The sequence below is a fragment of the Bombyx mandarina genome, chromosome 09 (assembly GCF_030267445.1).
Source record: "Bombyx mandarina strain Sakado chromosome 09, ASM3026744v2".
Lineage (NCBI taxonomy): Eukaryota > Metazoa > Arthropoda > Insecta > Lepidoptera > Bombycidae > Bombyx > Bombyx mandarina.
Window position 1 is genome coordinate 930,034 of NC_143216.1, and position 14,283 is coordinate 944,316.

At 38.4% G+C, this 14,283-nt stretch overlaps 1 protein-coding gene across 1 annotated transcript; it reads left to right on the plus strand.

The window, feature by feature from the left end:
* Positions 1-1,006: 1,006 nt before the first annotated feature.
* Apn1 (aminopeptidase N) lies at positions 1,007-13,437 on the plus strand. Its single transcript, XM_089729626.1, has 15 exons — positions 1,007-1,105; positions 1,389-1,912; positions 1,992-2,147; positions 2,238-2,555; positions 2,714-2,897; positions 2,981-3,222; positions 4,363-4,552; positions 5,001-5,190; positions 7,033-7,133; positions 8,451-8,630; positions 9,563-9,744; positions 10,927-11,241; positions 11,687-11,756; positions 11,837-12,047; positions 13,219-13,437. Exons 1-15 carry the CDS (start codon positions 1,103-1,105, stop codon positions 13,311-13,313), a joined length of 2,961 nt encoding a protein of 986 aa, XP_089585752.1. The 5' UTR covers positions 1,007-1,102; the 3' UTR covers positions 13,314-13,437.
* Positions 13,438-14,283: the final 846 nt, after the last annotated feature.

Below are 14,283 nucleotides of genomic sequence, written 5' to 3' on the forward strand. Positions count from 1 at the left end.
ACGCAAATTATAATTTTGCGACTTTGATTTTTATTATTACACTATGTTATTCCTTCACCGTGGAAGTCAATCATGAACATTTGTTAAATACGTATTCCATTTCAAAAAATGGTACTCGCCTGCGGGATTCAAACACCGTTGCATCGCTAGATACGAATGCACCGGACGTCTTATCCTTTAGGCCACGAAAAGGAGGTGATTAAGGTAGTTGCCATCAATGTTTGTTTCGTATTGCGTCCAGTCCAGTATTTGCATTATTGCTTCCAAGACGGCAATGAATGAATGACTAATATCGTGTAAAAAAAAGGAAAGTTAAGAAATTTGGATAAATAATATTGAAATAGCGTATTGTCAGCTTGCAGTTTGGAGTTCCGACCTTATTTCTCAATGTGGGTGATGGTTTTCAAGTTGTGGTGACTATTAACCCTGATAACTACTTTTCATCTGATGGGCCTAGAGCTCAACCGCATATCTAATGCTAATTCTGGTTATATTTGAAGTTTTTTTATTTACTTACTATTGAAACTTCGCTCCCATATCTCAACTTGGGTTGCGTCAGCGACGTTGTGATACTTATGGAATCTAGTCTAAAGAAATAATGATCGAGCAGTACAATGATGTAGCTTGGATTACAGAAAATTCAGAAGATGCCACTGCTCAGAATAAGGAAGTGAATCAGCATCAAGACAGTTGATAGTTCATTAAGCTCTTTTTGAACAAGCTAGAGCTTTAACAGCTGACTGCCAACCCAGTGAAAAAGAAAAAATCACGTATTGAAACAACCTAATTCTTTTTCCATAGCTACACCGGAAACTTTGTTTAGGTAAATAAAAAAAAGCTCGATTTTAATTCATATTTATCTCCAATTAAAGTTTATAGCTAACCATTACAACTATTAACGTTTTCGTAAAACTCATAAATAGTCCAATTTGATAATTAGGCGGATAATGATAACAGTATCGCATGTGATTAAACAAACGGTACGTACCAATAAGTAATTAACCATCGAGAGATAAGATATGAGGATTATAGTCAATTTTGATAAGTTGTACTGAAACAATCGAGTCTTGGTCTGTTACTGTTTCGTCTAACTAGCGTGATAATGGTAAGAACGAGATCAAAAAATATAATTTAACTAATTTTAAATTTAGTAATATTTGCGAAATTTAAATTTCACTATGCGTTATATCATTGGAAATATAAATAATTATTAATAGGTAGAAATGTTATAGGATCGTTATAGATTGTTTATATTTGAAAAAGGCAAATTATAGATAGATAGAGGCAGATATTACTCCTTTACAATAAATTCTTGTAGACTGAAACATTCCAAATAATGCTAATAAACTATTTTTTTACAATGCCCCTTTAAACGCTTACATTTTAAGGAATCTCGCTGGTTTTATTTCTTCGTGGGCGTAGCCTTCTTACAAACTTCACTAACGTTAAGCCCCATACCAGTACCAGAAGATGAGTGGGTTGAATTTGCGAGGATGCTTCGGGATCCGGCGTTTCGTCTTCCAACGACCACACGCCCGAGACATTATCAAGTAACACTGACGCCATATTTCGATGTTGTACCAGCCAACGTGAACCCCTTCACTTTTGACGGCGAAGTTACTATTTACACTTCACCCACAGTAGCAAACGTTAACGAAGTTGTTATCCACTGCAACGACTTGACCATTCAAAGCCTTTCAATTGGCTACCAAAGTGGAACGAATGTGGTAGATATAACAGCCACCGGCCAGACTTTCGCCTGTGAGATGCCTTTCAGTTTCCTTAGAATCAGAACCACTGAAGCTTTAGTACTCAATAGAGAATACATAATTAAAAGCACTTTTAGAGGAAATCTGCAAACTAACATGAGAGGTTTTTACAGAAGTTGGTACGTTGATAGCACCGGTAGGAGGTGAGTTCGACAAAGTATTGTCCTGCAATTTATAAAGTGCTGTAATTGATTTAGTAATGGTAAATATTACGCATTTTAGATGGATGGGTACTACCCAATTCCAACCTGGTCATGCTCGCCAAGCGTTCCCTTGTTACGATGAGCCTGGATTCAAAGCCACCTTTGATATTACCATGAACAGAGAAGCATCCTTCAGTCCGACTATTTCAAACATGCCTATTAGAACGGCCAACACGTACGTATTTTGCTTTATTCTTATCTGGTTAATGTAAATTTTGTATATGATTTCCATAAAATTTCATGATTTCCGAATATTTTCTTTCAGTCTTGCAAATGGTCGCGTTTCTGAAACTTTTTGGACGACACCGGTTACCTCTACCTACTTGTTGGCTTTTATCGTTTCACATTACACTGTTGTATCTACTAACAACAATGCTCTACGACCTTTCGATATCTATGCCCGTAACAATGTTGGTCGCACTGGTGATTGGTCTTTGGAGATCGGAGAGAAACTTTTGGAGGCTATGGAGGCATACACTCAAATTCCATATTATACAATGGCCGAAAATATTAACATGAAACAAGCGGCAATTCCTGATTTCTCTGCTGGTGCTATGGAAAACTGGGGTCTATTGACTTACAGGTATAAATCAACAATTATTCTCATACCAAAGATATCGATTGATTTTTCATAAACAATATTAGTAAGATTTGAAGTGAGTTTCAGAAATTAACAAATTTTGAAAAGGAGGAGCTACCGATATTATTTATTATTTTTATTTATTATTATTATTTTCACAGGGAAGCTTTGATACTTTATGATCCGTTGAATTCAAACCATTTCTACAAGCAGCGCGTGGCTAACATCGTAGCCCACGAAATAGCTCATATGTGGTTTGGAAATTTGGTCACTTGCGCCTGGTGGGACAACTTGTGGCTAAACGAAGGCTTTGCTAGATTCTATCAATATTATTTGACGGCATCGGTAAGGTTCCCAAATTTGGGTTAACGTTTACATTCTTTGATTCGAAGACGCGATATTAATCAATTGCTTTTCGTTCTTATAAGGTTGCACCTGAGCTGGGCTATGAGACGCGTTTTATCGTTGAGCAAGTCCAAATGGCTATGTTCTCGGATTCCGTTGATACCGCTCATGCACTAACAGATCTCAATGTAAATGATCCGACTACAGTCAGCGCGCACTTTTCTACAATAACCTACGCGAGAGGTGCTGCCATTCTCAGGATGACTCAACACTTACTTGGAGTCGAAACCTTCGTTAAAGGCCTCCGCAACTATCTCCGTGAAAGGTTTGATCTGTTAAATGTTAAAGGCTTGAATGGGTTAATCAGTTTCGTCACTCACCAGTCTTAAGTGGTTCTACTAATCCATCAGCATCATAAACGCGATCACCCACATTGGGACATGAAGTTGAAATTTCAATGGTGCTGTATAAAAAATATACCATTCCTTCATCTGAAACGCACATCTGTTTCGCGACAGGAATCGGCATGATTGCGGTACTCACCCGTGCTGGCTAACAATTTGCGCCAATACTACTGTATTACTTTTTAATTGACTTTGAAACTGGACAGTTGCGGTCTGACCAGAGCTGGTTGAATATTTTGATTAAAACAACATTTCTTTAATATCCTACATAATTCTACGTGCTGAAAAATACTTAAAAAAGATAGCGAGCCATTTTTTTCGTAAATGAAAAATATTTGTGTCCGGATTTAGGAAGGAACATACGAAGTCATTTCCACTGCATTGGTACACAATAGGTTCAAAATTGTAATAATAACACTTTAATCCGTGAGCATTAGTGACAGTTTATTATCAGACATATCGTATGCTTCGTATATTAGCCGTTAACTACCGCCAATAAAAATAAAAAGGAAAATGATACACAACTCTCAGTTAAATCTTTAACTATGTCAACATGCGACACATGATACATTCTATTTCAGAATCGCAGGACCCAATTTGTATCTCCTTACAAAAACAGCAATGATGATTTGAATATAATTTTCTTATATTATCGCTTTCGGCGTAGCTAATAATGTGTGCCTAAATAATATCTTAATATCGTAATTCTTCGATTGCGCACTAGATATTAAATCATAGATATTGATTAAAATCTAAAATGAAAGATACAGATTTCCGAAAAGTGTACATTTGTATATTTTTTTTATTGCTTAGATGGGTGGACGAGCTTACTGCCCACCTGGTGTTGAGTGGTTACCGGAGCCCATAGACACCTACAACGTAAATGCGCCACCCACCTTGAGATATAAGTTCTAAGGTCTCAGTATAGTTACAACGGCTGCCCCACCCTTCAAGCCGAAACGCATTACTACTTCACGGCAAAAATAGGCAGGGTGGTGGTACCTACCCGTGCGGACTGACAAGAGGTCCTACCACCAGTACATTTTATTGAATGTTGATAGACAATTCAATGTTGCTGAGCCTCATCACCTTTTCACGGCTTTGGACGCGGCTGCTGTGGAAGACGGCGCTTTGAACGGCTATGGCGGTATTACAATTGATACCTACTTCAGGACTTGGTCCGAAAAGGCCGGACATCCACTTCTGACTGTCACTATTAACCAGAGAACTGGGGAAATGATTGTTACCCAGGTAATTAATTCTAAATGATTTGTTTTGAAAAAGAGCCAATAGTTTTAAGTTAAACTTAGGATAGAGCTGTCCTCAGTGAGCTTTTTTGTCTGGCCGCCATTTTGGATCCTAGTCGTGTAGACGTGGTAGAAATCGATGGCGAAAAAACATCGGAAAACCATGTAACAGTTCAACAAAAAGCCTCCCAAACCCTACATATTAAAAAAAAAAATATAATCAGAAAGTCTTAAAAAACTTTTGTCTGACCGGGAATCGAATTCTTCATACGAGATTTGTGTTTCGCGAACTTCATACGAGACAGCAACCACTCATCATCAGCGAAGTATATACTCATTTGCCACCGAAAGTAATAATGAAGAATGGCTACAGTATACAGCATCACACTTTTTAAATAAAATACGAACTGACTGGGAACAATAACCAATTTGTGTAAAATAATGCAATGCAGGAAAGATGGGAACGCAATACTGGCGTTTCACAATTCCCGAGCCTATGGCACATACCGATCACCTGGACTAGGGCTGGAGCTCCCGAATTCGAAGACTTGAAACCATCGCAATTCATCTCGCAACAAGTGACCTCCATTAACAGAGGCACCACTGGGTTGGAGTGGGTAATATTCAACAAGCAAGAATCCGGTAAGAACAATAATGTTATGATAATAATCAGTCTTATCATTTTGTATTCCTGTATCTACAAGCTTTGCCTAATAGCTATATATAAGTGTCAGATATGCCAATTTCTTAAAAGTTTAACTATATTATTGACAGCTTTAAGCCAACGATTCTAACTAGTTATTGTATTTATCTTATCTGGCTTTCATAATTATATGAGTTTTAGATGAACTAGGGTATTCATGACCTAGTAATAATCACTGATACCACGATGCTTAGATTCATTTTATGTATACATTGCCCCTTGTTTTATTATTGAGATTTCGAAACAAAATTGGTAATACGTACTAAAGGTAGAAATTGTTGCTAAAAACCGAGGAGAAAATGGGACTTAACCGTCTTGTCCTTTTTGTCGAAATCTTAAAAAAAAGCTTAAAGAAATAGATAACATTATACATATATTGTCAATAATTATCTAATAATGACAATAAAAAGTATCGTTGATAAAAAATACTAAATTGGTACTTTAGTGTTTTTTATTTGCCTGTTTATATAGGTATACTAGATATGACGTAATGAGAAAAATTGGTACGTTCCTAAAGAATATACCTGAGACGAGATTCTAAGCACAATGACCATGGGTTACGAAACTATAGTAAGCTTTAAATAATTAACGGAACTGAATACATAATTGCGATTTGTTTCCAACTTTTTACGGGTGGTAGAACGTCTTGTGAGTCGTGAATCCGCACGGGTGGGTACCAGCGCGCTGACTATTTCTGCCGTGAACCAGTAATGCGTTTCGGTTTGAAGGGTGGGGCAGCCGTTGTACTGTAAGACCTTAGAACTCATGTCTCAAGGTAGATGGCGGCATTTACGTTGTAGATGTCTATGAGCTCCGGTGACCACTTAAAACCAGGTGGGATGTGAGCTCGTCCACACTCCTCAACAATAAAAAAAATCTATACGTACACAGCTTTGATAGATAAATAAATGAATTATAGAGATCAAATAAGACACGGTCACCCGACCTCAAAGCAGAAATATCTGTGCTGTGAAAACCAGAGAGAGATACATAATTAGTAATGATAAAATAGAATCAGTAACCAACCAGACAAAGGGCAAAACCGTTTGTTCGTCACACGAACTCGGTGTAGGAATCGAACTCTCAACCCTTGGAGTATGATGGATGAATTCGGTTTGAAGGATGGGACAATCGTTGTACTGTAAAAACGGAGGCTTTAGAGCTCACGTCTTAATCTGGGTAGCGGAATTTATTTTGTTGATATCCTTGGGCTTCGGTAACTATTTAACGTCAATTGGCCGTGAGCTCGCCCACCCATCTAAGTAATAAATAAAACAAACCGTAGTAGAGTAGTCTCAAAGTAAATTAAGCACTGCCAGCCGCAGGATAATCCGGAACTATGACTTTGAAGGATCGTCCACCAACAAATTGGAATGCAATGAATTCAAGTAATTTTTTATACAAAGTTATTTTATTAAACAAATATAGTAGTTTTTACTGGTGGTAGGACCTCATGTGAGTCCGCACGGGTAGGTACCACCACCGCGTCTATTTCTGCCGTGAAGCAGTAATGCGATTCGGCTTGAAGGGTGGGGCAGCCGTTGTAACTATACTGAGACCTTACAACTATATCAAGGTGGGTGGCGCATTTACTTTGTAAATGTCTATGGTCTCCAGTAACCACTTAACATCAGGTGGGCTGTGAGCTCATCCACCCATCTAATCAATAAAAAAAATTCCTATTGTTTCATTTTAAAAAATAAGCTTTAATGACTTAATCAAACTTCGCGAGATTTTCAGGTAATTCTAACATTTCATTGTAGCTGCTAGTTTTTTTCTAGGCTTCTACAGAGTCAACTACGACGATACCAATTGGGCTCTCCTGACTAGAGCTTTGAGGTCGTCGTCCCGAACTGCCATTCATCAACTGAACCGTGCTCAGGTTCGTTCTCAATTGAACTCACATATTCTGTTTGCTGTAACGAATTCTTGATATTGCATTACTAAAAAAAGAGAAAGTAGGTTGACTAGAGCTAAATACATTTTAAAATTATATCCTTGATTGCCATTCTTCGATATTAGACTTGTGCGATGTTATACATTTTAGTAACATAGAAGTAGATATAGTTGCACGTAGGGATACCAGCAATTTGGAACGCCTTGTGGTGACCGGTAAAATAGAGGGAAAAAGGCCTAGGGGTAGAGGTCCCAAACGATGGTCGGACCAAATAGCGGAGGAACTGGGGATACCTATCAGCGACGCACTCCACCGGGCTGCATGGCGGGATCGATGGAGACAGTTGGTTGACGAAATCGGACGGAGTCACGATCCTCAGCAGTGAGGAAATGATCGAAGAGAGAGAGAGAGAAGTAGATAGCAGAGATAGAGTGGAGGCGAGTTAGATTATCAGTGAAGCAGTACGAGGTAGAATAGAGGAGAATGAGATAGAGTTAGAGAGAATGAGAGAGAGTGACATCGGAACGCATAACAGGTTGCTGCATTTATATAAATGCAGTTCAGTAGTAATTCAATTAAAGAGTAATTAATATCCTTTTTTTTATTGCTTAGAAGGGTGGACGAGCTCACAGCCCACCTGGTGTTAAGTGGTTACTGGAGCTCATCTACGACGTAAATGCGCCACCCGCCTTGAGATATCAGTTCTAAGGTTTCAGTATAGTTATAACGGCTGCCCCACCCTTCAAACCGAAACGCATTACTGCTTCACGGCAGAAATAGGCGGTCCTACCCGCGCGGACTCACAAGAGGTCCTACCACCAGTACAGAAAACTTAAACTTAACTTAAACAGAAAGCTTGGTAAATTTGCGTTACCTTAATTATGAAAGAATAAATATGAAAACTGATTCATAATTCGTACATATCGTCTTCTCGCATTAAAACTGTATAATCTCAAAACTTACTAATTTTACAGGTGTTTTAAAGGTTTAATATGTGATATTTTTAATATTAATCATCTTTGCAACTTTAATTTTTTATTTTTTACCAGTTACATTATCTGTCTTTTAAAGTAAGATAAAATTATGTATTAATTTAGTTAATAGTAATCAAAACATAGGTAAACTAAAATAAAATAAAAACTAAACTACGCTCGCTCTTTTGACAGTATTTATAAGAAAAATACTGGTGATACCAAATGATTCCGCATATTGACTCAATTTCGAATATTTTTGGAAATTGTACACTTTTACTGCGATAAGACAATATTATGTAACTTTCATTGCTTGCATGTACTGCTATAGATTGTGGACGATCTTTTCCAATTGGCCCGAGCTAATGTGATGAAGTACAACAGAGCATTCAACATTCTATCCTTCCTGCAATTTGAAGACGAATATGCTCCATGGTTGGCGGCCATCAGCGGCTTCGAGTTCCTCATCAGGAGACTGGCTCATGATTCTACTAATGCGGCACTTTTACAAGTAAGCTACACAAATATTGTCAATACAATAAAAAATATGTGTGGTGTCGTGGGACACCGGATAAGAACGAAGTTCCTTAATATGAAAATATTAATTTTAGTTCTATTCGAGGTATAAAGAATATAAAACTGGAGGTTTCGCAACAACCCACGGTCATTCGGTAACGTGCGAACTTATTGCGGTACACTTCATTCACGGTTGTTTCCATAAGAGTTAGTGTATTGCCCAAACGAACGCTCTGAGATCGTGGTCAATTAATGATAAAAAAATATGTTATTTTTTGTACGTTATTACAAAGTTAAGTCGTACACTGTGTGCATTACTAATAAACATCTTACGTTACGGACTTTTTTCCCGGTTAGGGTACCCCTCCGCATCGTCCCATAAGGATCTTCGTTCCAAAACCATACTTACTATCAAATTAATTAATTTACTTTATCAGTATAATGTCGCCTATCGTGTTCTATTAGCTTGGTTATCTGCACGTCGAAAATATTTTGAAGGGAAGGACAATCTCTATTTCAGTTCTAATGCTTTGTAATTTTTAAATGGCTAATCCAGATTGGCATAGAATTTTGGTTAGTGACCATGGACTTCTAGAGTGGTATGTGATTATTGCCCCCTTCTGACTTAGCCCTTGATCGCCCGCCTGTCCTTGAGAAACTGGAAAGGCCTCCGGGCCACCTGTAAACTATCAATCATAAAAAAAAAGTGATTGTTAAACTCGGTTAGAAACTCGAGCTTCCTTTGAGACATCCAAGGAAAACTGAAAACATACTAAGGCCTAGTTGAGAAGTCCTCGCATATACGAAGCCATCAAACCTTAAAAGCACGTTCCAAATCGACCACGAAAATAGATATCACAGTAATATCGAGTCTAAATACACAATAGAAACAAAAGTGTAAAAAATCCTTTCTTGTATTTTTTTTAGAAACTTATTCTAGAACTAAGTCCCGCGGTAGTAGCTAAACTGGGTTACCTAGAGCCAGAGAATGGCTCCTACATGACTGATCTTCAAAGAATGTACGTAATGGAATTCCTTTGCAACGTGGGACACGAAGAATGCAATAACTTTGGAACCCAGGCCTTCCGAAGGTGGAGCACCGGTACTTTGTAAGTATCTTCTTCTTCTACTCAATCGTATCACTCTTGACAAAGGGGTCGTGATCGCCATGTAGTGTTGGAGGGGGTGTTTGTAAGTATAATTTTTTGTCTTCTAAACGAACTTTATTATTGTCGTTGCCTAAGATTAGCATACGGCCCATCTGACTGTGAGTAGTTACCGTTGCTCACGGACATTAGCAATGCGAGAGGCAAAGCCAACAAATTACACCTGAACCCTAATGGATTGCCTCATCGGTCTAGTTAGCCATACAAGAACCAGAATATCTGAGTTGAGTACAGCCTACACTAAAGAGACTGAGTTTGAGTTTTATTGAAATTAAAAAAGATATGAATGGTATTTTTCTATTAACGGGCTTTTTGTTTTATAATTCTTATTTTGCATGTATTCGGTATTAAAAATGGGATTTCATCATATTCTAGGACATTGATAATAGCATTATACATAATAGTACTTTAAAGACCAATGCTGTTTCTGTAATTGTGAAATTTTGATGTTATACTTCTTTAGGCGCGTTGTGAAAAATTGATGAGAGTGAAATTTTACGATGCGCGCGCACCGTGACACAAAATTAACAGAATGAAGTTGCCCACTAAATCGCTCATTACAATACGACCGACGTAACTTGGCGAGTCTGAATATAGCCGCAGGTGAACTTTCGCGCATGTACACTCGTAAAAAAAAGTGTTATTAGCATTCATTTTTTAGTAATATAAATGACAAAATTATTATTTAATATAATTCATACTAAATATTATTAAATTATTGACGTTAAATATTTATTATTAATTATTTAATATTTAAAAAAAAAGAAATAAATTTAATAAAAATAAAGTATAACTTCTTACGCGCGTACATAAGTACACGCACCCTTTTTTAAATATGAATCAATAAAAAAAAAACTCACCGCTCACCTGGTGTTAAGTGGTTACCGGAGCCCATAGACATTTACAACGTAAATGCTACCACCCACCTTGAGATATGAGTTTTAACGTCTTAGTATAGTTACAACGGCTGCCCCACCCTTCAAACCGAAACGCATTACTGATTCACAGCTGAAATAGGCGGAGTGGTGATATCTACTACACGAGGTCCTACCACCAAGTTGTCTTTATGTCAGTTTCTCTGTGTCATCATTTGTCAAAAATTGCCATTATCATTGATCATTCCAGTATCCCGGCTAACATGCGCCCGTGGGTATACTGCGCTGGACTACGTCATGGCACGGCGGAAGACTTCAACATCTTCTGGAACCGCTACCTTCAGGAAGATCTGTCCAGTGAGAAGGTGGTAATGCTCAACGTTGCTGGCTGTACTACTGATCAGGCCAGTCTGAATCGATTCCTGGATGCGATTGTCTCAGGAAACGATGATATTAGACCACAAGACCACAATGCTGCTCTGACCTCCGCTATTACATCCAATGAGATAAACACTCTGAGAGCTTTCCAATGGCTCAGGAATAACGTTGACCAGGCGACCAGAACGTAAGTTAATAGTGAAATATCACTACATAATATAAAAGAAAGTCGCTTTCTCTGTCCCTATATCCCTATTAAATCTTTAAAACTACGCAACGGATTTTGATGCGGTTTTTTTTAATAGATAGAGTGATTGAAGAGGAAGGTTTATATGTACAATAACATCCATTAAATAGTGGAGAAATACTGTTCTCAATAATAAATTACAGTCCCCTAAGCGAAGCGAGGGCTGGTTGCTAGTATCTAATAAATAAATAAATAAACTCTAATAGTATTTATATATTCTAAACGGGTAACGAAATAAGCTGCACAATATCAAATCATCATGACTGTATATCAATATAAGTACTAATGAAAACTCGCATTGTGATGGTGGGATTCATTAAAGCAAATCCTGGTAATATGCCAGTCAATCGATTCTAAACAAATAATATTTACATACTTTTTCTAGCCTAGGCAGCGTTTCCACGATCTTAAACACAATAATTGGACGTCTCCTCAACGAGGAACAGATAAATGAGGTAACTTAATTATTTAATTTTTTTAAATTGCTATAAAGCTGGCCATTCCAATTTTAACCCGATCTTTGTTTTCAAAAAAGGTTTCGAACTGGTTGACGGCCAACCAAAATACCCTGGGAGCCACATACAGCACGGCGCTACGAGCTATCGAGACCACGCGGTCGAACCTCGTCTGGTCACAGCAGAGAATTTCAGAATTCACGAACTACTTCGAGTCAGGCTACGTGGAGGATGTCATTGAGGAGATCACCGAGGCACCGCCTACTGCTCCCCCGACCGTCCCACCAACCGGTATAGAGTTATTTCTTTCTTTTTTTTTATTGCCCTTGTATGCAGATGAGCACACGGCCCACCTGATGGTGAGTGGTGGCCCATGGACTTGAGCAATGCCGTGGCAAAGCCAAGTCTCTGCCTACTATATTTGTATAGAATTAGCAAGTTTTTGATGTAGATAGGCTTTAGACACTTTTTTTTCTTCCTGCGTGGTCCCGGCGCCTATGGGGCGTGAGGGGTATGTGGGACTTGACGATCTGCAGATGTTGAGAGCAGACCGCGGGCCCAAGGATGTTTTATTGAAACCCTGGAATTATAACATTACTGGTGGTAGGACCTCTTGTGAGTCCGTGTAGGTAGGTACCACAAGCCCGCCTATTTCTGCCGTGAAGCAGTAATGCGGTTTGGTTTGAAGGGTGGGGCAGCCGTTGTAACTATACTTGAGACCTTAGAACTTATATCTCAAGGTGGGTGGTGCATTGACGTCGTAGATGTCTATAGGCTCCAGTGACCACTTAATACCAGGTGGGCTGTGAGCTCGTCCACCCACCTAAGCAATAAAAAAAAACAATGTGTGGTTTGAAGATACTCACAAAAAGTTATGACCCGTGAATAATTTAGTACTTCCTGGCTCCAAATTATCAATTTCATGTTTTGGACTAGGTGACTGACACTCATGCGTTTTGACACTCATGATTCGAAAGTTGGGAAAGGTCAGGATATCTAAATTGAAACTTCAAACGCGGTCTTTGTAACCACAGCACTGTGATATCTATGGGCTTTTGTAAGCACTTGATAACAGCTTGTACCGCTGTGAGCTTCGATAATAATCTAAAGCAATGCATAAATGCAATTTTAATATTTATTATGAACTAGCTGACTCTTCAGACTTCGTTGTGCCCAATCGAAAAGTAAAAGCCTAAACTTTTGTATAAAATTAATCTCAAAACAAACAAAAGGAATCCCTCCGACAGGGGACACATCAAAGGGAAAACAAATTTGTTATTTTTATTGAATTCTAAGCATTTTTATATTTATGTACCTTTTAAACCTTCTCTGGACTTCTTCAAATAATTCAAGACCAAGATTAGCCAAATCGGTCCAGCCGTTCTCGAGTTTTAGCGAGACTAACGAACAGCAATTAATTTTTATATATATAGAAAACGTGCTGATATTTTTCTGTCTACAGAAGCTCCAGCTGTCACCCCTGCACCCGATTCAGCAAACGTCGCAGCCCTAAGCTTTATCACACTTATCATCACCTTAGCTGTCAATTTGGCGTAATATTGTTTGTACATAAATTAAATTATTGAATATATACTATATTTTTCAATTATTATAAAAGTTTGTATTTCATTGTAATTTATATTAATTTAATATGGTTTTTAAATAAACGCGTCACAAGAAACCGTTGGTTACTTCTCTCCTTTTCCCTCATCTCGTTTTTACTCTCACACCTCCCTTCATCGGAGTAGAGTTCATCCATATTATCTGGAACCGCTGCGTTCATCGCCATTGCGTTTCCAAAGATCTTTTATGCCACATACCATCCGGCTTTGTAATGAGCTCCCCTCCGCGGTGTTTCGCGGGTGCTATGACATGTTCTTCTTCAAATGAGGGTTGCGGAGAGTACTCAATGGCGCCTTGGTTCTGCCTCTGGAATTTCTAGTCCATGAGCGACAGTTACCGCTTACCATCAATTGGGTCGTATGCTCCTCTGCCGACAAAATAATAAAAAAATAAATAAATAAATGACTACCATAAATAGGCATGTCTTTTTTTCCCTACCTATGCTGATAGCCTTGAGAGGCTAAGCTTCTCCTTGACATATGGGTGAGCTCAGGGGGCTCAAACCGGGAGTGTTGCTAACACTGGCCCTAGCAAGAGCATTGCTTCGCAGAATCTACCACCGGATCGGAAACGCGACCCACTGAGAAGATCCAGCGAGAAACTCAGTGGGCCGTGTTTATGGGTTAATTTACTCGTCGAGCACTTCGTCGCAAGCGACGGGTTCGGCGAGGGCGGTGACCGGTGCTTGAGGTACCTAAAACCGGGGTTCGGGAGGATCCGTCATAACGTGTTTATTGATCTTCGTAATTAAATGTTCGTTTCATTTGGAATTAGAGTTAACAGTTTGATGTTTTAATTGAAATTCAATGGAGCTTACCCCATTAAAAAAGCTGAAGAAGTTTGTTTTTACGATATTTTCTTCCAAATTTTATAATTTAAATAGCTCTTGCGTAAAGTTGAAAAA

Coding starts and splice junctions, on each gene's coding strand:
- Apn1 (XM_089729626.1), top strand. Junction 3,223..4,362: donor CGCAACTATCTCCGTGAAAG/GTTTGATCTGTT, acceptor GAATGTTGATAG/ACAATTCAATGTTGCTGAGC. Junction 7,134..8,450: donor ATCAACTGAACCGTGCTCAG/GTTCGTTCTCAA, acceptor GTACTGCTATAG/ATTGTGGACGATCTTTTCCA.